The following is a 24342-nucleotide window of genomic DNA, read 5'->3' as shown; positions in this document are numbered from 1 at the left end:
TGCAGTAACTAAAGTATCAGAACAGCACAATGGGATAGGTACTATCATCACCCCCATTTTACAGATGAGGACCTTGAGGCACAGAGAGACCAGGAAACTCGCCTGTGGTAACTAGCCAGTGGAATAGGGGCAGATCTAGGATTCTGATCAGCCCATCTGACCCTGCCCCCATGCTCATAATCATGTTCTTCCACCTCTATGATTGCTATCACTGAATTATTTTTTTTTAATTGAGGTATAGTTGATTTACAATAGTATATTAGTTTTAGGTGTACAACATAGTGATTCACAATTTTTAATGATTATAGTCCATTTATAGTTACTATAAAATATTATATTCCCTGTGCTATAAATATATCCTTGTAGCTTAATTATGTTATACATAGTAGTTTGTACCTCTTAATCCCCTATGTCTGTCTTGCCCCTCCCCACTTCCCTCTCCTCACTGGTAACCACTAGTTTGTTCTCTGTATCTGTGAGTTTGTTTCTTTTTTGTTACATTCACTAGTTTTATTTTTTAGATTCCACATATAAGTGATATCATACAGTACTTGTCTTTCTCTGTCTGACTTATTTCAACTAAGCATAATACTCTCCAGGTCCACCCATGTTGTTGCAAATGGCAAAATTTTCATTCTTTTTCATAGCTGAGTGGTATTCCTGTGTGCGTGTGTGCGCGTGTGTGTGTACACTACAACTTTATCCATTCAACCATTGATGGACACTAGGGTTGCTTCCATATCTTGGCAATTGTAAATAATGCTGCTGTGAACACTGGGGTGGATGTGTCTTTTCGAATTAGTGTTTTCGTTTTCTTCAGATATACACCCAGGAGTGGAATTGTTGAGTCATATGTTGGTTCTGTTTTTAGTTTTTTGAGAAACCTCCATACTGTTTTCCACAGTAGCTCCACCAATTTACATTCCCACCAACAGTGTACAAGGGTTCCCTTTTGCCCACATCCTTGCCAACATTTGTTATTTGTGGTCTTATTGATGGCTAAAACTGAATTCCTAATGACCATTTCTCCTCCAGTGTTTCCACTAGAAAAGAGACTGTTTTTCAGGAAGTCTTAAGTTTTGTATTAATAAGAGGTTCATTGATTGGATAGAGGAGAGCATCTTAGATCTTTTTAAATAAAGGGGGAGGTAGTGGGCAAGAATGAAGATTCTATGTAGTATTATTGGAATAAATGCTGGTATCAAGATTTGTGGAGTAGGTGGTAAAAATATTTTTACTTCAAGTCAGAAATTCTAAGACATTTCCATCAACCTACACAGAACATGAAACATCTCTCCGATAGCTACTTTGCACCCTGCTTTTCTGAATCACTAGTTGTGTAAGTTTGGACAGGCTACTTAACCTTACATCCTATAAATGTAACAGTAATTTCCAGCTCAGCCCTCCTGGTGACACTGAATGAACAAGTCCTTGAATAGTACCCAGGCCAGAGCCTGCCACAGAGTCAGTGCTCAGTCAAGTGCAAGTTGCTATTACTGAACACAGTGGGAGATGGAAACAGTATCTCACCGGATCATGTTTTATCAAGTTGTTGCAAATCAGGTGAGGGGCAGGACAAGTACACAAATGACTACAATGGGGTGAAGTCGGATGAGTGTGGTGTAAGAAGTGTGGAAAAGCTGCTATGGGAGAGGATCCCCATTCGTTGGTAGAATTAGGGAAACCTCTAAAGAGAAGATGTTAACTCATTTCAGCCAAGCCAGCTTTTCCTGAACTGTGGAACGCACGTGGGGCAGGAATGGGAGATGACTTCATGTGGTAGCCTGACGTGGCCTGAAATAACTTTGAATTCCATGGTGAAAAAAGATTCCTTTTTCCAACTCATCTGATCTCATTAGGGAGAACCTCTCGGCTTGGTGCTAATGGTAGCAGCTCTGTAACACATGTTCGTCTGACTTTCTGTCAAAGAGAGAGCAGATTCCAGGCTCAAAATAGGGCGCATCTGCTCAGAATTTTGGTTGCTTTCATACTGTTTTTACAGCTACCTGCTATTTATTGCAAACGGTCCTGGTTTTCCCTCGTGAAGGAGTGATACAATGTTTTATTTATAAAGAAAATTTCTCGGAGAAAAAAAGGAGTTTATTTAAAGAAAAAGTATTAAGCAAATAATATTACATATGATTTACAGATTATGGTAAATGGTATGTGAACAAACTCGGAGCTAGACTATGAAAGGGAGACAGAAATGTACCAGGGACAGTGGGAGCATTTGTGACACGTACAGCTTGCGTAAAGGGGCATGGCAAAAAGTCTGTTTGGAGAGCAATAAATAGTTCACTTTGGGAGGAGCAAGTTTCATTACTGATAAGTAATAAAGCTACAAATACAAAACTATACAAAAATTCCGTTAATCACAAAGCTTTACAAACCTGTCGATAATCGTTGATATTCCTCAGCTGTTGTTTCTCATCATTTTCTCCATGGACAATTTTCTTCTCTTTCTGTAGATCTGAGGAGAAAATTAAGCACTTCGGTCAACTTAAATCTGAACTTTTCCTTAAAGACAATACTCTGAGGAAGATACTTTGTTTAATTACGGAACTTAAAATAGCAGCCCAGAACAACTTCATCCTGAAAAGGCTTTTCTGGCAAGTAGGTGTTTTGTCTCATTTTTAAATCTTTAAAACTTGTTTCACCTGTTTATCAAATGCAGTTTATTGAAGCATAAAGCAACATATAAATAAAATGTGGTCTTGTATTCTGATGCTGTATTTTAAAATGCTGATTAAATTTAATGCAACTGTGGACGCTTGAAATGTGATGTGATCAGTGCACATGTGTTGGGGCGGGAGTGATGCAAGAGAGGAGGGGTGGCAAAAAGACAGGAGCTCACTTGGGCTGGGTATGCAGTCAAAGAAAAGAGAGAGGAGATGCTTCTGGCAGGTGAGAAGTATGAGTATGAGACAGTAAGATGAGAAAGATTTCAAGACATTTTATGTGTATGTTCCCCTACAATATAAAAATTAATTAAAAATTATTTTTGAGTGTAGGACTGTTATTTATAAAAGGTGAGTCCTGGGGAGTCAAAGCAACCCAGCAACCCGCTCGGTAAGTTATAGGCTTACTCTGGAAGACTTAGTCTCAGTTTCAGGTCCGGTGGAGGTATTGAGAAGCCCCGGTGAGTACCAGTACAGTCCTTGTGAGGCTGCTTCTGACCAGTGGTCTTACATGGTGGCCACCAATTCCTTGCACAGCTGTGAAGCGCACTGCCTCCTGAGCCATACAAGACCATCTTGGCCATTTCTTAGATTCTAAGTGCTTCACATGTCCGATGACCAACCATCCTGTTTTGCCTAGACTAGGGTAACAAACTATCCCAGTTTGCCTGGGACTGAGGAAGCTCATGACACGAGACTTGTAGTGCAAAAGCTAGAACAGTGCCAAGCAAACTGGGATGGCTGATCACCGTAATGAGAGGGCATGGTAGCTACAGAGAATAGCATGTCAGATGTCCCCAACATTGAGGCACGTAAGGATGACGTAGTGCTGTGTGGTCTAAAATGCCTGTACTAGATAGACCCAGTCAGGAACACGCCATCTGAGTTTTAACTCGAGAACTTCAGAGAATTGCAGAAAATACAGGGACAGGCATCAAAATGCCTTACATATGGTTATGAAGAGTCCACACGGAAAGGCTAAAGAAAGCCTTATTATCTCCCACCCAAATAAACCTCTCCAGTTCATCCTACACACGTTATTTATCTATAACTCTGATGGTGAGGGCTTCGATTCCTCAAAAACCTCTCAAGGCTCTCGTTACTAAGTACAGACACTTTGGCTTTGGCATTTAAGGCTTTCCACTAATGACTTCTTGTCAATGATTCCAAACTTGGACAGGCATGATCTTTATTTTAGCAAGGGCGGTTGTCAGAAGGGGTCAACATCGGCACAGGACAGGCACTGGAGAATGAATCCAGCTGTAGATGCTAAAGGGAGAAGGCACCGTGCCCAAGGGTGAGCTCTCCATAGAGAATGTACAAAATGAAGTATCAGGACATTTCAGCATGTGGGTGGATTACACCCAGGTGTCTGCATAAATATTTGGCACCAGACAGATCTGCATGTTTAGGGTTTGGGAACAGGGGCTTCATGGAATGTGGGGTTGGGGGCGTAGCAAGGACATAAAGTCAAGAGTGAAGTCAGTGGCTGAGAAAGGACCTGGCAAAGGACTTAGCCCAGGGCCCAGAGGAGATGTCCACTTACACAAACTGGACACAGCTAAGGGATGGATGTAAAGCAGATGTCTAGGCAGGAGAACTGAGCTCCCACCTAAGGGTTAGACTAGAAAGAAGGGTGTCGGTCTGGAGGTTGTTTAAGCATCCCCAAGCTTAAAACAGGCTTGAGGCAGGGGGCCTCAGCTGTGGAGCCAAAGAGGGAAGCAGAGAAAGAGAATAAAACGAGGTCTAACCCACTTGACCCACCACTTCATCACTCTCACCGTGTGAGATGACGTGAACACCTGCCCTTTCTAGCCGCTTCACGTCTTCTCCTACTGTTCGCTTTCTCGAGGATACTCCTTCCACTTTCTCCTGTTAAATTCCTTCCCATTCATTCTCCAAGGCTCATCTCAAAAGCTGTTCTTCCACATTTCCAGTCATCCTCAGTGGGGAACTTTGGTACCTGCCTCCTTTTGATCTGTTATGGCAGTTCTGTGCCGTAGAACTTTCTTCGATATTTTATAATCTGCACTGTTTAATAAAGTAGCCACTAGCCACCATGTGGCTTTTAAGTTCTTGAACATGGCTAGTGACTAAGGAAGTGAAATATTAATTGTATTCAGTTTTAATCAATTTAAATTTAAATAGCCACATGTGGCCAGTGGCTTCTGTACTGGACAATGCAGTCTCTCACATCTCTCAGAGTGCTTTCCCTTTAACAATTCAACAAATATTTACTGCATGCCTATTTTGTGCTAGACATGGTAAGAGGCATTATAAATGTAGGCATGATTAAGATACAGTTCCTACCTCAAGAATTAGCACAGCCATTCTCCTTTTTACTATAGTTATTGGTATATTTTTCTTATTTACCATAATATTCTATAAGCTTCTTCAGGACAGCCATGTGTCTTACTCATCTTTGCATTCTCCCAAAGGCCTAACACAATGCCTGCAGATACCAGGTCCCACAACCAATTCATAATGAATTGAAAATTTATTCTTTTGTGAAAGACTAATATGATCAGAAGTCTAGGAGTAAAGCATTCATGTTCTGTTTCTTGAAAATACTGCAGCCATTATTTAATGTACGTCCTTAGATGACCCAAAATAGAAGATCCTCTCATTTATAGTTGTCAGAAGTGAAAGGCCAACGTGAACAGAGAGGGAAGTAAAAGGCACATGGGTCATCTCCACGTTTGGGGCCTTCCCACCTGTCAGTGGGGTACCCCGTGTCCCTTCCCACCACCGTGCACCACACCTGGAAGCCCTATGGTTTCTCTCTCATCTGCATCCAAAATCTAGTCTCATATTCATGTACAGAGTTAACACATATGACTATAAAACTCAACATTTTAACCTTGTTTTAGGAGCTCTTTTATTTAAATGGTTATCATAGCCTCAAACTAAAGCAGTGGTTTTCCAACTTTGTGCTGGGCTCCCTGGATAATGGAAGGTAACGTGACACTTCCTTAAGAATTCACACTGGGGCGGGGAGATTAGAGGCAGCTCTAATTTTCTGGTTCTTGGGTAAGAGGATGGAAAATTATATACATGTAAACTAGAATAAAACTAATATAATAATTATAGGAACATTCCCATAATAATAAAATTATATAGTAAATACTATAAATATTACATAATTTTAATAATATATACAGTTAACCCTTGAACAACATGGGTTTGAACTGCATGGATCCAAGTATAAGTGGATTTTTTAATAGCAAATACTACAGTACTACACAATCTCAGTTGGTTGAACCCACGCATGTGGAACCACAGATCCAGAGGGCTGACTGTGAGTTATACTTGGATTTCTGACTGCAAAGAGGGTGGCCACTTCTAACCCCACCCCGATCCCCCCACCCTGTGTTGTTCAAGGGTCAACTGTACATCTTTTTCCCTTTTAAAAAATCAACTTCATTAGGGTGTGGTTTTCTTCTGTTAGGTAATTTTTATTCTCCAATTTTATTACAAGTAAAATTTTAAATTATGAGAACACATTTTCATAGGTTGACTCAACTGTGAGCTTTAGGAGTACAGACACCATGTCCAGCTTGTCTGTTTTGCTCAAGATGTTATTCTCATTACTTAGTATAGTACCTGCCACAGGCTGGGATCGATAGTTAACCTGTTCAATGAATGAATGAAAGAGTTCTCTATTCATGTTCTTTCCCAACCCTCTATTTTCTCATTAAGCTTTTTCCGTTCAATTTTTAAATTATGGTAAAATACATATAACATAAAATTTACCATCTTAATCATTTTTAAGCGTATAGCTCGGTGTTAAACACGTCCATGTTGTGTAACCATCACCACCGTCCATCTCCAGAACTCTTTTCGTCTTACAAAACTGAAACTATACTCATTAAACGAGAGCTCCCCATTTTCCCTTCCCTCCAGCCCCTAGAAACCACCATTTTTGTGCTTCCATGAGTTTGATTACTCTAAATATCTCATGTAAGTGGAATCATACAGTATTTGTCATTTTGTGACTGGCTTATTTCACTTAGCACGATGTCTCCCAGGTTCACTGATGTTACAGTGTATGTCAGAATTCCTTCCTTTTAAGGCTGAATAATATTCCACGTATGTATGTACCACATTTTATTTATCCATTCATCCACCGATGAGCTTCCACATTTTAGCTATTGTGAATAATATTATGAACATGGTTGTGTAAATATCTCATTGAGACCCTTCTTCCGTTTCTTTTGGGAGTACCGTCAGAAGCAGAATTGCTAAATCATATGGTAGTTCTATTTTTAATTTTCTGAGGCACCGCTATACTGTTTTTCCCAGCAGCTATACCATTTCACATTTCTACCAACACTGCATAAGGGTTTCAGCTTTTCAACATCCTGACAACTCTTGTTATTTACTGATTTATTTTGATAGCAGCCATTCTAATGGGTATGAAGGGGCATCTAGCAGCTTTGATTTACATTTCTCTGATGATTATTGATGTTGAGCATTTTTTCATATGTTTATTGGCAATCTGTATACCTTCTTTGGAGAAATTATTGGGGTCCAATTTACATATAATAAAATGCACTCTTTTTAAGAGTACAGTTTAAAGAGTTTTCACAAATGTATATATCTGTATGACCACCACCCCAGTCAAGATTTAGAACATTTCTATCACTCTTTAAGGCTACCTTGTGCCCTTTGGCAATCAGTTTCCCTGGCCTCAGGCAAATACTTGCTTTCCGTCACCATAGATTAGTTTTGCTTGTCCTAGAATTCCACTTACATGGCATGATACACTATGTATTCTGTTGTGTTTGGCTTCTTTTGACATAATACTTTTGAGACTCTTTCATGTTGTTGCTGGTAGGCGGAAGTCATTTTAAAAGTGAAAATTTCTGAACCACTGAGCAGGTGGGAGATCACAATAATAACAGACATTTATTAAGCACTTACAATACGCTGAGTGGTGTTCGGGCTTTACAAATAAATCCTATTTAATCCTAACATCAACCTCATGAGCGGTGAAGAAACTGAGTCATGGAATGTAGAAGTAATTTGCCACATGTCCTACTGCTACCCAGTGGCAGAGCTGGGACTTGAACTCAAAGAACGTGGCTGCAGAGTCAGTGTGGACAACCGCCACTCTGCTAATTTGTCCGGGCACTGGGTGAACCCTGGCACTTCTGAGAGGGCCAGGGTGTACTTCCTGCTCCCCTTGTCCCTCTCCCCACTTGCCATCCTCAGCCTCTTCTCAGGCCGGATCACCTCAGTCGGAGCACACATACACCTGTCTAAACAAAGAGTCTAAATTGCCACTAGGAAATGAAAGTCCTGGAGCAAAAATGAGTAATAGAGACATAGAAAAGAGAAGCAATTACATTCCATTTTTCATTAGTACCATCTTGCCTGATTTCATGGGCCAGTGCTTATTTCATGCTCAATTATCTCATGAGACTGGATAGGAAAACACACAAAAACTTGTTCCCCCACTCTTTTCTTTTTAATTCTTATTTTTTGTTGAAGTATAGTCGATTTACAGTGTTAGTTATTTCATTGTATCCTCACAAAGGTCAACTTACTTGGAAAGGCAGGAATTATAGTGGCCCCCATTTAATATTATTATTCCAAGGTGATGGAATGACTTGCCTGAAATTACGCACCTACTTCTGGATGATTGTCAATATTAACAGCCAAGCTGGGCCTAGAAGGCATCTCCCAGCATCACCTGCTAGGTGTTAGCTCTGGCTCTGTGCACCAGGATAGTGGTCTCCTGGTTGTAAGTAAACGTATATTTTCAATTTGGGTTGTGTTAGTGTAAATGAGAGATATTGTAAATCACTTCTTATTTTTATTATGTAAGGAGGGAGAGTTTTGCCAACAGATACCTTAATTGCCATCTTCTTTCCTGCTTGCTTTCACAGACCAGTGACCTTTTCAATTTCCTAGTGAACAAACTTCATGAGTACTTGCCAGAGTCTAGGGATAAGAATGCGCTTCAAAATAAAAGCCAAAGGGCTGATGAGCTGGTGTAAGTACGTGCTGGATAATCATAGGTATTTTTCCCCTAAGGTGTTAAAGAAAAGTGGAAGGCACTGGACAAAATATATAATGTATTAATGATTAATGGTGCTGCAAGTTTTGCTTCACATAGGTTTTTTTTTTTTTTTCTAACTTTTTTTTTTTTAGATGTACTGGGGATTGAACCCAGGACCTCATGCATGCTCACCATGTGCTCTCTCATTGAGCTATTACCCTCCGCCCCTAGATTTTTTAAAAACAGCATTCATTTTGTTCTAATTTTAAAAGAAAAACTACACTAGAAACTAGTAAATACTGGCTGTCTCAAAAGGGAGAAAAAAATGGATGTATGAAAGAAAGGCACTTTTCACTGTATATATACTCTTTTTACCTTTGAAATTTTGAGACAAATGTTACCTACTTGAAACAGTTAAACCACTATGAAAACGACTTTTCTTCCTGACATCCACCTATTCATTCATTCATTCAAAAAATACTTTTGAGTGTTTACTATGCAGCAATCACAGAGTAGGCACTCAACCGATGTTGACAATTTGATGTAAAGAATTTTCTTCCTATACTTTTTTTTCCCTGGGTATCTGAATGCAGTTCTATTGAGGATAACTGATTTTGTGGAATTCTGAACTTGTAATGAAATCATGCCATTTCCATGATTTTTGCCTCTTTGTTTTCTAGGGCGTGCATTGAAATTATACAGACTCTGGGACTAATGTTCAGAGAAACAGAAACTGAATCATCACGTCTGAACACATTAGCAGCTAAGAAGTAAGGTCTTTAAAAAATTGAAACCCTTGTATTTGCAGCCCATTAACTACTCTGTTGAGTGTCTTCCAAAACTCGTAACTCTCTGGCTTTTCTCTTCAGCCCCCTTGTAAATATATTAAACTCTTTTGTCTCTCACTTCCTTCTGTGATGAACAGATTAATTGGGAAGTAAAGGGCAAGCAAATTTCCTATTTAAGCAAGGTGTGATAGACTTTTGCTCACACTCTGTCAGCGAGGACTTTAGGCATATGGCCATTTCTAGCGGCAAGAGAGGCTGCAAAATGTGTCTGCAACTGGACGGCACATGCCTAGCTAAACTTTAGACAGCAATGGGGCCATCTGTTATTTAAATGAAGAATGGAAGAATGTATAGTGAAGGACGAGAGCATTCTTTGCCACAGAAACTATGTGTTTACGTGTTTTGCGTATTACCTGCTTGACCTTTTTATAAGATTTATAGACTATGAATTACATCCTTGGGTAGTGTTCTGGCAAAAATCTTAGTATTTTTTTCCTACTCTCTCCAATTATTTATCTACGTTTCTTGCATTAGAAGGTGGAAGAAGGGTGAGAGCCATGGACTCCAAAACATTTGAACTACAGGGAAGAATAAGCACTTTTAATAATACTTGTCCTGGCTATTATTAGAGACCTTTACAAATAAATTTTAATGATAATATTCACTAACATACTTTAAGCAACGTGCTATGTGCCAAGGACTAGGGGCATACGATGCTTTGTGACAGGGGTGGTCAAACACTTCTGTAAAAGGCCATAGAGTAAATTATTTTGGCTTTTCAGGTCATAGAGTTTCTGCGGAAATGACTCAATTCTGCCTTTGTAGTACTAAAGCGGCCACAGACACTACGCAAAGGAGTGGGCATGGCTGTGCTCCAGTAAAGCTTTATTTACAAAAGTAGGCTCTGGGCTGCCTGGCCTGCAGGCACAGTTTATAGGCCCTCGCTGTACGGCATACAAGGGAAGGATACTCTGGTATTGTCTCTGCTTACTTCTTTGCAGCTGATAGCACTGCCATTTCCCCAATCTCCGAGAGAGTCAAGATTATTTCTCATATTTCTGTCTTCTCCCACTTTGAAATTATTGCTAAATCATGTTACTCTTTTTGTCTACCTTTTTGTCCCAACCTTTCTCTATCCAAGTTGGAAAAACAAAAAAACATTCTTACCAATCTCTGTTACAAAGGATTGCATTTTGATTGTTGTCTTAACTTTGTTTGACCATATCCACCCTACTATGTCAAGCCTCTTTCCTGATATGACTAATTCTTTTCGTGTCCTTTGATACATATATTATAGTGCTATGGTAGAGTCTAGTTGTAATACTAACTTTTCGGTCAATTCTGATATGCATGTGGTCAAATCATGTTACCCATACCATGAACTAGCACAGTAAATATCTAGTATCACTAATAATCTTCTATTGCCATCTAGAAAGTTACCATAAATTTATGTGGCTTCAAACAACATACATTTATTTTCTCACACTTTCTGTAGGTCAGGAAATCTGGGCACAGCTTAGCTGGATCCTCTGCTCAGGGTCTCACAAGGCTGCAGTCAGCAGGCTAGGACTGCAGTCTCATCTGAGGCTTGGGGCGCTCTTCCAAGCTCATCTGGGTAGTCATTAGCAGAATTAATGTCCCTACAGCTGTAAAACTTATGACAGTTTGCTTCTTGGCGGGAGAATATCTCTGAGTTCAGGGAACACCTAAACTCTCTTTTAAAGGGCTCATTCAATCAGGCCCTCCCAGGATAATCTTCCTTTGATGAACTCAAAAGTCAACTAATTGGGGATTTTAATTTCATTTGCAAAACCCCTTCACCTTTCTCATCCAACATAACATAATCACAAGAGTGACAGCCTAACATATTCACAGGTCCTGACTATACTTAAGGGGAAGGCATGATATGGAGTATATATACCTGGGTTGGAAATCGTGGAAGCCATATTAAAATTCTGCCTACCACAATAACATAGATTGACTTATGAGACTATGAGTTTGCCCTTCAAAGTTTATATATTAAGATACTGTAATACATTAAAAATTCTTACACTGGAAATAATAACAACCTAAACAATCAAAGTATCAAACTGTTGGTACCATTTTTAAGGGTGTGATATCAATCCTATAATAAATTTATTTTCAGGATGAAACCACCATTTTAGATTAAAGTTTCTTTTATCTATTATTGGCTTAATGGATTTTAAATTGAGTTGGCAGAAGGGATAGATTTCAAATTAAATTCCACTTGAGCAAATAAAAAAGCATTTATTCATTTCAGCATTTTTCCTCTATTTTTTTCGTAAGTGGAGACTTAACAGTTCAGCCCACTTCATTGTATTCTTGAAATGTGCCATAACCCTTTCATTTGTTTTCAGTATTATGATAGCTGAATTCATGTATTCTCACAGCAAGCAACCCAGAATTTAAGAATTCCTTCTCTTAGTCTAGGATATATGATCCTTTGAAAAGAAGCTGTTGCTGAAAATAAAGGACTATAATTAAATATAGCAGTGAATGGCATGTCGATTCAAACTTAATATCAGGAAAAGCTTCTAAATGGAGTGCTTTGTTGATTTGGAGTGTCTCCTAAAAATAGATTGGCTGATTTAAAACACCCTGAATAAAACATTAGCAAATATCTTGTAGGATGTATCCTGCTTTCTGAGCAATGTGCTAAATAACATGCTTCCTCTTTTGCAGATATGAGACCTAGACTTGTTTTTTGAGTTGGAGAAAGGAGGGGAATTGTATTTTTATTAGAATTTTGGTAAATTTCTAATCATGGCAATGATTTAAATGATTATAAAAAGATTGTGAAGCCTCAAGTATTACTAAGCAAGAATTGTTTATATTCTTCTTTATTCCATCATGAAAGGAATGCTTAGGGTTATGGAGGGTTTTTTTTTTTTTTATACAGTCCTATATGTAAATTCTTTTACTGCTTCTATCTGTCAAAGCTACTCTGATAATTGTCTTCAGTGAGGCAACTGATTTTTTTGGGTGGTGTGCCTTCAGCTCCTTTTCATACTACACATATGAAAATGGGATTACTAACCCAGCATCTCAGGATTCACATTTTGAATTGTGATTTTGTGTGTGTGTGCCTTTTTATTTTCAAATAGTATGATACATTATTCAAATACATAGTAACATGTAAGTGAGTCATTAGTGTATGTTAGTGGACTGTACACTATGTTTGAAAGCAAAAGACTTGAAGTTGGAACACTAGTTTTATTTATTAATAGTGGAAAAGTATACCTCTGAAATGCTTTCTTAAAACCAAGGTTTCTAGCATCAAAAAACTTAAAAGTGATAAGCATTTAAAGAAATGCTTCATACTGTTTCTTTGTCCCGGAGATACACAGTGCACATTTGCATGTTAAAACCTCTTAGAAGTCCTGAAGTAAAGCTACCCAATGAACTTGGTTTACCCAAGTGTTTCCTATACCTCCATTGACCACAGAATCTTATTTTGACTGTAATATTGCCTGGAATTAGTAATCCATAAAAAAGCCCTTTGGAAAATACTGCTATAATTGAAATCACCCAAATTTCCCATTAAGTCCAGATTTCCTAAGATTTCCACGCTACAGGAACTTGTAGAACTGTATTTGCTCTAAGCCAAAAGACCAGGAAATTATATTCTCACTTAAATGGCTTATCACTAGATATTTAACTGCATGTCTAAGGATCCAAAAGTTCAGTCAAGAATGGTCTGCAGTCACTACCAAAAGCTTCCAGAGCTCAACACTGAATTTGGTAAAGTTGCAGGATACAAAATTAGTATATAGAAATCTGTGGCATTTCTATATGCTAACAATAAACTATCAGAAAGAGAGATTAAGAAAACAATCCCAGGAAGGGCAACATAGGAGTAGGAGAATAAAAGGTACAAACTATTATGTATAAAATAAACTATAAGGATATATTGTACAACATGGAGAATACAGTCAATGTTTTATAATAACTATAAATGGAGTATAACCTTTAAAAATTATGAATCACTGTACTGTACAGCTATAAATTATATAATATTGTACATCGTCTATACTTCAATAAAAAAACCATGATGAGCTACCACTTAATCAATAACAAAAATAAAACAATCTCATTTACAATCACATCAAGAAGAATAAAATATCTAGGAATAAATCTACCTAAGGAGGTAAAAGACCTATACTCGGAAAACTATAAGACACGTGAGATGGCCAACAGGCACATGAAAAGATGCTCAACAATACTAATCATCAGAGAAATGCAAATCAAAGCCACAGTGAGATAGCACCTCACACCTGTCAGAATGGCTACTATCAAAAAGACCACAAATAACAAATGTTGGGGAGGATGTAGGAAAAAGGGAACTCTTGTACACTGTTGGTGGGAATGTAAATTGGTGCAGCTACTGTGGAAAACAGTATGGAGTATGGAAGTTTCTCAAAAAACTGAAAAACACAACTACCATATGACCCCCAAATTCCACTCCTGGATATATATCTGAAGAAAATGAAAACACTAATCGATAAGATACATGCACCCCAATATTCATACCAGCATTATTTACAATTATCAAGATATAGAAGCAACCTTAGTGTCCATCAACAGATGAATGAATAAAGAAGACATTGTGTGTGTGTATATACACATACATACATAAACACACAATGGAATACTACTCAGCTATAGAAAAAGAATGAAATTTTGCCATTTGCAACACTGTGGATGGACTTGGAGGGTATTATGCTTAGTGAAATAAGTCAGACAGAGAAAGACAAGTACTGTATGATTTCACTTATATGTGGAACCTGAAAAATAAAACTAGTGAATAGAAACAAAAAAGAAACAAACTCACCGATATAGAGAACAAACTAGTGGTTACTAGGAGAGGGAAGTGGGGAGGGGCAAGATAGAGGTAGGGGGTTAAGAGGTACAAACTACTATGTATAAAATGAATAAAGTATAAGGATATGTTATATAGCACAGGGAATATAATATTTTATAACTATAAATGGAGTACAATCTATAAAATTTTTGAAACACTATATTGTGCACCTGAAACTAATGTAATATTATAGATCAACTTCACCTCAATAAAAAAAAAAAAAAGAATGGTCTGCAATGCTTCATACTTTTAAGTATAATTATATTCAGTGTCTGCAAACCTGGCATCATTGTTTTTCTTCTTGAACTTTACTCACTAATTGCCTTTGTTTTTTTTCAGGGGAACATTATTTAATCTCTTGGTAATTTTAATTAGCGAGCCTCAGATCCCAAAATCTTGTCCTGTGTTTGACATCCAGTTGGTGGCTGATTCAAATTTAGTTGAGATGTCTTTTGATGCTGAGGTGAGATGAGAATTTTGGAACAGACTAAATACGACATATAGGGGTCCTGGGTTCTTCTATGTGGACCATGACATTGTAGAATACAGAAATATAATTATAGCACAGGGAACTATATTCGATATCTTGTACTAATTTATGGTGAAAAAGAATATGAAAACGAATATATGTATATTTATGTATGACTGAAGCATTGTGCTGTACACCAGAAATTGACACATTGTAACTGATTATACTTCAATAAAAAATTACGTATACAAAAAAACAAATATAATTAAATCAAAGAGTAAATAGTTTATTAACCTCAAAATTTAGATAGCTATTCTGTCAATATGAATATTATATACATTTTGTGTTTTAAAGTATGCATACTAAGAAAAATAACAAGTCTGTATATATTAGATAAATCTCTTTATATTTATCTCTATACAAAATATTTACATATATATAATTCCACAGGGGTCTAGTGGGTAAAAAAAGCACTATCTTAGAGATTTTAGGGTTAATACTCTTACCTTTGCTTATCATTTCCTTACCTATCTAGGTAGTGCAAACTTAGTGAGAGTTACTTGTTTTCCTAAAGTTTTACTAAAACATTAGTGGTATCAAAGTGCCTAGATTGTACTTATTCTGAGATAATAAATCAGATTGTTGTTAGTTTATTTTGATCAGGCCAACACAGAATTTGTTTTAAAGGATGACACATGATTTGATAGTTCTTGAACATACAATCAGAGTTATGTTTTAGAGAACTCTTAAATTCACTCATTCTTTCAATAAATGTTTACTGAGCATCTATTATGAGCTAAACAGTGTGGAAGGAAGTGGGGTCTAAACAAAAAGCAAAACAGACACAATCTCTGCCCTCATTAGTTTATAGTCTGGCTGGATTGAGAGATGTTAGTCAAATATAACATCAGTGTATTATTACAGACTGTACATAACGCATCTACGATACCAATTTCAACAGCGTAGTAAGTGGATTAGGGATTAAAGAGGAGGATGGAAGCAAGACTAAGCCAGGCAGAGATGTTAAGAAGCTAGTGCTGTAGTCCAGGTGAGGGATGATATGGGCCAGAAGGGAGCCCTCTCTTGACCCCCAAATGAGACTAGGCTTTCTTTTTAGAGCTCTCCTAACTTTCCACGCTTTTCTCTCATAGCCCTGGTCTCAGTCTGTAACTGTGCATTTATTGATGTGATTATTAGATTAACATCTGTTCCCCACTAGACTGTATATTCCATGAGGGCTGAGACCATGTCTCTGTTACTCTCCATTGTATCCCCAACTAGCACACTGTCTGATGCATATTTGTTGAATAAATAAATGAAGAAAAGGGACGGTAGTTGGGAAGAGGAGAGATTCCAGAAATTTTTAGGAAATTGAGTTGATAGGTTGATGGAAAAATAAAAAGTGAAGATTAGATGACTTTTAGATTCTGGCCTGGGGGTCAGATAAAAATTACAAGAAGAATAGGTTTAAAGGGGAAATAATGAGCTTGGTTTTGGATTAGTTTCTTTGATTTGCTTTTGATATTTCCACATGAAAGTTTCTAGTGGGCAGTATAGACAGGTCTGAATTTCCTGTTTTCAGACCTGCTGATCTTTTGCACCTGGGCTGTTAGTGAAGCCATGAGCAAATCACATAAATTCTGATTCCAAGGTCTAATAGACAGGGAAACTTCAAACTAGAGCTCTTCTTTGCAAAGAATACTGTCAGGGAAAGTGTGTTAGCCTGTAGCATGCTCACAGACACAGTTCTCATGTACCAAGCGGCCTTCGGGCTAGAAGACAGCCTCCCCAACTGTTTGCAGTTCTTGAGGATAACAACAAAATGTCTCCAACCGTATATTTACCCATACCACAGAAGGAGTTATACTTTAAGTGGGGCACAAGGCTAAATTTCAAGAATTGCCCACCTTAATTCTGGGGAGCATAATTCTACATTCTTGAAAGGAAGCAGGGTGGTTGATCTGAATGGTTTTGCAAATCAAGTGTGCAACTCTTTTTGTGTGTTAGTATTCTGTAGGCTTACCCTGACCCACTTTCTTAGCCATTATTAAATGTGTCATTTTTATGAGAGCCACTTTTTTGAGAATGACTGAGTCAAATGGAGTAAGAAAACTGACCACACTAATAATACTTTCTGTTAATCAAAAGAAATTTTTTTATAAGTACCTAAAGAGAACCAGGAGAAACTACCATTTTCTGGCTCTGCCAATGATACTGATTACGATTTAAAATTCCAGTTACAGAAGCTTGTCCTGGAATATACAGATACAGCTACAGCACTTTTATATGAGATACTCCTTGTCTTTCAGCAGGTACAATATATGTTTGTATTATACATACTATATTGTATGATTATTATATGTGTCATGACTATTATATCTATATGATTCATAATATACCTTAAAATGCTTATATTAGAGATAATCTCCAAAATTGGCTGATTTACATGATAGTACTACTTTTGTTCTTAAGTGTTCATGCAGCTTTTTTTCCTAAATAGTGATTTTAAAGACTTGATTAATCAGGATAAAATGTATTTGAGAATGAGTATCTTTTTAGGTACAATTTGAACTTCATGAATATAACTTGTTTATTTCCTTGAGTCTTTTAGGGAAATCTTGGATTGGGGTCAATGAAGTTTGCTATTAGCTGGATGATGTCCTTTCTACAAAGTTGTCCTCCCATAGTAAGTATCCAGAAGCAAAAACAAAACTACCACTCAAGGCTAATGAAACAGATGCTCTTGTGCTTAATTTTTTTTTTTTTTTTTTGCAGGGGGAGGTAATTAGTTTTATTTATTTAGTTAGTTTCTTGATGGAGGTACTGGGGATTGAACCCAAGACCTCATGCATGCTAAGCACGTGCTCTACCACTTGAGCTATGCTCTCCCCCGATGCTCTTGTGCTTAATTAATAAAACACAAAATTTCTCCGTAAGTAGTCAAGTTTATAAAACAGAAGAAAATGCAAATTTGATGATTTTAGTGATTAAAATAAAATGTTTTTATATTTGGGACCTGAATGTTTAAGGTACTGAAATGACATCTTAAATGTGATCTTTATTTAACGAAAAGCCCTAAGATATATGTAGAAAACAGAATATTAAAATATTGGCTGTATAATTAAGTGGAAAAAAAATGAACATTTATCTTAAACAGTGAGTGCAAGTTGGCGAGTATGACTATAAGACTTGGAATACTCTGGCCACCCTGTCCTGGCAGCCAGGATCCTGGTCTGTAGTATCACCGTCTCTCTCCTTGACACTACAGTACCATCTACATGGTCTGTCCTATCTTCCCACCGGACTACAGTCAGAGGAATCTACTCAAAATAAAAATCTGATTAAGTCATCCCTTGCTTTAAACCTCTCATAACAAATAAAGACAATGAATAAAGACTGAACTCCTAGGGAAGGGTACAGCTCAGTAGTAGAGTGTGTGTTTAGCATGCAAGAGGTCCTGGGTTCAATCCCCAGTAGTACTTTCATTAAGAAAAAAAACTTAGATAAACCTAATTATCTCCCCTCCCCAAAAAAGCTTAAAAAATAAAAAAATAAAAAGACTAAAATCCCTAATATGGCCTCAAGGCCATGCATGTTACAACTCTACAGCCTCATATGGTTCTTCACTCTTCCAGCTACGCGGCTCTCATACTCACAGCCCAACCCCAACACCCCCAACTCCATCCCAGCGTCTTCACCATTCCTTCTGTCTGTCTGCCTGAAGTGCGTTTCCTTCCCTCTTCCACCTAGTTCACTCCTACTCGTCCTTCAGGCCTCAGTGCCCCTTCCTGCTGTGGGGAAGGGGGACGACTCTCTCGCCTCTGACTATGTCAGAGTCCCCATTATTGGCACACAGTCACAGCATGGTGTCTCCTTCCTTTCTTTCGTAGGACTTGTCACTGCTGCAGTCTCCATTTATTTATTATTGATTCTTTCCTGTGGCAGCCATTAGCATCCACACACATTCTGGCTCTCTCTTTCCAGGCACATATCCCTCCCCACTTGAGATTAGATGGTTCTCTGTTTTTCACTTTGGCCAATGGAATGTGAGCAGAAGGAACCTATGTCACTTCTTGCCCCCCCCCCAAAGTTTAAGGAGCTAGTGCAATGCTTCTCTGCTTTCTCTTTTCCTTCTGACATGGTGACTGGCAACATTCCATATGGTCCTGAGTGACTACAGTGAGCAGAACCCCCTAGCGACCCTTAACGGACATAGAGTGTGAGCAAATAATAAACCTTTGTTGTATTAAGCAAAGCACTGATATTTTGTGAAATCTGTTACCACAGCATAACCTAGTCTGTCATGACTGATACACTGTCTCCTCCCCAGACAGACTCCAGGTGCCTTAAGGATAGGAGCTGTGTCTATTGTACTAGGCACATAATAGATGCTCAGTTCTCATGAAGGCTTTATCCCTTAATCTCTTCTCATCTCCCCAAACTTATTTTCCCCTTACTCATTCATGTATTCATACATTCAATAAGCATATATTTAATTAGAATTTTTTTCAAAAGGTTGGAATCCAAACTGAATTTTCATTGCTCGGGGAGGGTTGATATGTGGTTTATGTTTTCTTCCCATAAATGAACATGCCTCCCTTGATCATCAGTGGTTTCCTGCTTCGAGCTATTTTTCTAGAGTGATGCTGAGTCTGTCCTAGGGAATCTAGATTCTCTTGCCAGATCTCTGTGACACATGTTTACAAAAACCTGGCTAGAGTGAGAGGGTACACTTGTCAGTAGTAGAGTCACCTGCCTTGTACAGAGACTAAGCCCAAGCATTCGCCCCCCGCTTAGCAGCCAAACCCTAACCGGTCTCAGGCCCACTTCAAGGAGTGTTGTAACGTTACAGTCACTCCCAGCAACAGAAGCTCATATTTGCAAGACACAAGACCCTTACTTTTTTTGGGCAGTGGTTGCAGACCCCGTCGTCTAAACTGATATGTGAAATTTGGGGTCCTAAGAACTCCAAGCAACAGGAAAGTTTCCTTATCAACCTCTAGGGTTGGTTCACCAAAGGAACTGATTTGAATATGAGGCCGTTCTGTGACCATAAAGCACGTCAGGATGAAAGATGGCAGAAGGACCACTAACACTGTTGAAAGCTTCAATATTAACCCAGTTCTAAGGAGTTTGGGTAGAAACAGATCATTTGAGAAAAATTTGCAAGCAAGGAAAGAGTTGGGATCACTGAATACACCTGCATGCCAGGCAGCTCCGGCTGATTCTCTTACTTGGTTAGAGCAAGATGCTAGAGACAGTAAAAGTTTAATCCTCAGTGGGTGTTGTTTTGTTTCACTGCTCCAGACTCTCTGACTTCAACCTGTGTTTGCCTGACACAGTATTTGGTCAATATGTGTACATGGATCTGGACAGGGGAAATTTCACTTCGAATCTCCTGCGTGACCTAGGAAGGGTCAGTAGCAACATCAGTAGAAAAGGCAACAGCATTTATTGGTACTAATTTAATGGGCGTACAGAATGACCCGCTGGTTACAGCCTGAAAGGGCACTTTATTCCTTTCTGTTTTTTACAGTAGCCTAAATTTATAGATAGTAGTTTGAAAATGCACTCCCCCACACCAAAAAAGACTTGTGGAATCCATTGTTTTTGTTTTATATTATTTGCTTATTATTTTAATTCCCCCCAAGAAATGACAGCAGAAGTGCTCTTGACGAAAGCCCCAGCTAACAGTGACACCAACATCACTTGCTTGTGTCAGGCCTCGCTTTCTCTGCTTTCTCACTTCGTGTTTCTCAAGGTGTGGACCAGGGAACAAACTCATGAGAACTGTTTATGATAAGTATTGGGAGGTAGGACCCAGGATTCGGCATGTTTTGTGAGTTGTCTAGGTGGTTTTTATGCATGCTAAATTTTGAGAAGCACTGCCTTGTAAGATCCTTCTTTAAAAGTCACAGGCAGTTGATCTCTGTGGGCCATTTGTTTTTTGTTTTTTTTTTAATGAGTAAAGGTAGATTTATTTAGAAAGATTCATACTACATAGAGTGTAGGCTGTTTCAGAAGGCGACAGAAAGGCCACGAGGTGTGGGGGTTGAGTGCTCAGGTTAAAGTAAAGTAGATACACACTTCACAGACAGAACGTGGGCCATCTCCGAAGATGAGGGAGCGAAAAGAGACCCCATTTGCTCTTAACAGGAGAATAGAAGAAAAACCCTTTTCCCTCCCCTTTCATCCCCACACCTGCTTCTAATGTTCTCCTTCCACTTTGGAGCCAATCTTTTTTGCCAGTCAGTACTAGCTATGATCCTGCTTGAAGGGGGACAATTGGTAAACCCAAATGTTCTATGGTCTGGTGCTTTCCCAGTGCCATTTCAGTGAGAAAAAGTGCAAGGACACTGGTTCATAAGGGTGCTAAGGACTTCAGCCTAGATTTATAGTTGAGATTCCAGCTGAAGTAGGTCTCTTACAGGTGGCATGCAGCCTCCATGTAACTGCATCTTCCTTGTCTAGATTACTTTTGTGGCCAGTATTGTGAAACAAGTGGTGAAGGGGCTTTCAGCTTCGTATCAGCTGCTAAGCCCTGGCCAAGCAGTTCTGCTGTACCAGCAGTTTTACATCCTCAAGAGCTGCCTGCAGCACAGCAAGACTTTGGCGGAGTATATTAGGAATGACTACAGAGAAGAATTCAGGTAAGACAAAGTCTGAATCCACTCATTTCTGATTTTCATGCAAAACTACCACATGGCCCAATATTTAGAAGATCAAGTGATGATGGGAAATTCTATTTTTGTTTTTAATAATATTTTACTCTGATGAAATAGTTACCTTACCGTGGTAAGGTAGGATGGGGGGGTGGGGGAGAGGAAGGCTCTAAGAACCACTGCCATTTGAAGTATGTTCCCAGGCCAGAAAAGACTGGTGGAAATCAAGCTCTATTTGAAGAAGTGTTTCTCAGTCAGTGTCTTTATTACAGCCAGCCTCTATCTCACAGAACCATTAATGCTTTTAACATGCTGTGAGTGATTAAGCTTAACAAACCCTACTGAAGGAGGTGATATATTATGGACTGTGAATTACCTGAGTCACTGGGAAAGAAAAACAACTGAAAAAGGAGGAACAATGAATGCAATTATCAGGGGTTTGTTGTTTTGTTGTTTCATTTACCCCTCTCTTATTCTCAGGAACAAAACAGTATGAAAGAACAGCAGCGAGCATTCGTTTCATCAGCCTGCTTGTTCTGCACCTCAGGGGTTCCTACTTCTATTTATAGGCTGGCAAAGCCAGGTGCACTTAACGGTGCCGCCCTGCACTGGCACCTATCAAGGAGAAAACCCAGGTTGTGTCTGATTTAAGATGAAAAGGGTGCAGCAGGCATTGCTTTGCTACCAGTTTGGAGGGAGACATATATAAGGATGTGGAGGCATATATTATGGCCTTAGATTTGCTTTAAAAATTGTTTTCAGCCCAATTTGTACACCCTGTTTTTCCTTTATGTGGTTTTATACCAAAGGTTCCATTATGGCTCCCATACAAGGGTTTTGTTTGGCCCACTCTGAGTTGTTCCACACAACCCAATTTCTTCTTCACTTTTTTGAGGTAAAATTCATACAGCATGAAATTCACCATTAAACATTTTAAAATATGCAGTTCAGTGGCTTTTAATACATTTCACAATGCTTTACAACGATCACCACTGTCTAATTGCAGAACGCTTTCATCACCCACAAAGAAACCTGGTACCGGTGAAGCAGTCACACCCCAGCCCCTGGCAACCACTAATCTACTTTCTGTCTCTGTGGATTTGCCTATCCTGGACATTTCATACACATGGAATCATGCAACACAGGGCCTTTGTGTTTGGCTTCTTTTACTTAGCATGATGTTTTCAAGGTTCATCCATATTGTAGCATGGATCACAGAAAGCAATTTTTAAAAATTAGTTGTACTTTTAAAAATCTGAACAATGGCAAGAACAGCATCACACCCTTACATGGCGACAGTTGGCTGCAGCGCAAAAGCAGCTACCTTCTTAGGTGGATTATGTACAGTTTAGTTTGCCACTGACCCTCTCTCTGTCCTTACTCTTACCCTTCCTCCTATTCTGTTATCTGTGGGCATTTAGGTTTGTGATCCTTGTTTTTACAGACGTGATTTTCAACCTGCCACGCATTAGAATCAGCAGAGTGAGTATTAAAAAACACTGATACGCAGGTCTCACATGTAGAGATTCTGTTCAGTTTGTCTGGGGTGGGGTAATGACATTAAAAAAAAAAACACTCCCCAGGTGATTCTAATGTGCACCCAGGGTTGAGAAGGAATCTTTAAAAACATCCAAGGGGCTGGCTAAAGATTTCCTTAACTTTTGTCTCTTCCTGGCCTTCCCTATACAGCTGACCCATGAATAATGTTGTGGTTGGGGGGCGCCAACCCCCACGCAGTTGAATATCCACATATAACTTCTGACTCCCCCCAAATTGCACTACTAGTAGCATACTGTTGACCAGAAGCTATACTGATGCCATGAACAGTTTATTAACAAATATTTTTGTATATGTGTTATATACTGTATTCTTACAATAAAGGCAGCTAGAGAAAAGTCAACATTATTAAGAAAATCATAAGGAAGAGAAAGCATATTCAGAGTACTGTACTGTATTAATTGATACAGTAAGTTTACATTGTCTTTAAAAGATGAACCATCTATCAGTACCTACATCAATATTGTCTTACATGATACAAAACATCGCAGATATCACACGCATTACTAACACTAGAATCAAAAATGAAAAGATAATGTGAAAGAGAAATTCACATTTATTTACAGGTATACAATTCATGCATGATAACAAAGAAACAGCAATATGATTGCTTCGTGGTAGCCTAGCTTATACAATAATGAATACGTTGTTATAAAAATTATATGGCATATAGTACCATAGTCATAGTCATAATATAGTATTGGAAACATTGTTACCTTAAAAAAAAAAAAACAAAAAAACACTTACCTGTGATGATAGCCTGATACCCAGCTTCTTCAGGTACAAGAGGGAGAAGCATACTATATGGTATGTAATATTTTTATTATAAAGTGAAGTTATAAAACAGTAATAAGAAAACTAACACATTATTAATTTTACATTAAACATTACTCATCTTATGCCTTATACAGATGGGCTATCCACTTCCATACTAGTCTTGCACACGATGTTCTACACATATATTTTTGTATATTTATTGAAAAATTCCAGGTATAAGTGGACTCGTGCAGTTCACACCCAGGTTGTTCAAGGGTCCACTGTAGTTTTAGTGAGGCTGTGGGGACAAACCCTCCTCTTCCCTCTTGACTTGGCCTTAGTGGTCACCCCAGCTTGACCCATTTCAACTCCACTGCTGTGTATGGCTTGCAAATACAAGAGGCAGGAGCCTCAGCTCACACTGTGGTAAGGCCAGTCCTGGCTTGCTTATTAATGCTTTGATAACTGATGCATTATTAATGCAATTCACTTTCTTTGCTGAAGTAAAGTGCTCCAGTGAGCTGAAAGGCACACATACCAGAGATC

General features: G+C 38.5%; 2 protein-coding genes across 2 annotated transcripts in view; one reads left to right on the top strand and one right to left on the bottom strand.

The window, feature by feature from the left end:
• The window catches only part of XPOT (exportin for tRNA), a 134079-nt gene that overhangs the window by 81964 nt on the left and 27773 nt on the right, over window positions 1–24342 (bottom strand). Inside the window, exon 2 of the mRNA XM_032493318.1 lies at window positions 2391–2470. The gene's annotated coding sequence lies outside the window, so the exon portion shown is untranslated. The remainder of the gene's footprint in view (window positions 1–2390; window positions 2471–24342) is intronic.
• Window positions 1–24342, top strand: part of C12H12orf56 (chromosome 12 C12orf56 homolog) — a 68406-nt gene that overhangs the window by 42547 nt on the left and 1517 nt on the right. The window contains exons 6-12 of the mRNA XM_014565743.2: window positions 2469–2613; window positions 8570–8676; window positions 9363–9452; window positions 14692–14815; window positions 17059–17133; window positions 17433–17507; window positions 21293–21471. Coding sequence (XP_014421229.2) covers window positions 2469–2613; window positions 8570–8676; window positions 9363–9452; window positions 14692–14815; window positions 17059–17133; window positions 17433–17507; window positions 21293–21471 — 795 coding nt within the window. The remainder of the gene's footprint in view (window positions 1–2468; window positions 2614–8569; window positions 8677–9362; window positions 9453–14691; window positions 14816–17058; window positions 17134–17432; window positions 17508–21292; window positions 21472–24342) is intronic.

Source organism: Camelus ferus, chromosome 12, assembly GCF_009834535.1.
Source record: "Camelus ferus isolate YT-003-E chromosome 12, BCGSAC_Cfer_1.0, whole genome shotgun sequence".
Classification (NCBI taxonomy): domain Eukaryota; kingdom Metazoa; phylum Chordata; class Mammalia; order Artiodactyla; family Camelidae; genus Camelus; species Camelus ferus.
This window is presented reverse-complemented; position numbering and strand designations above follow the sequence as displayed.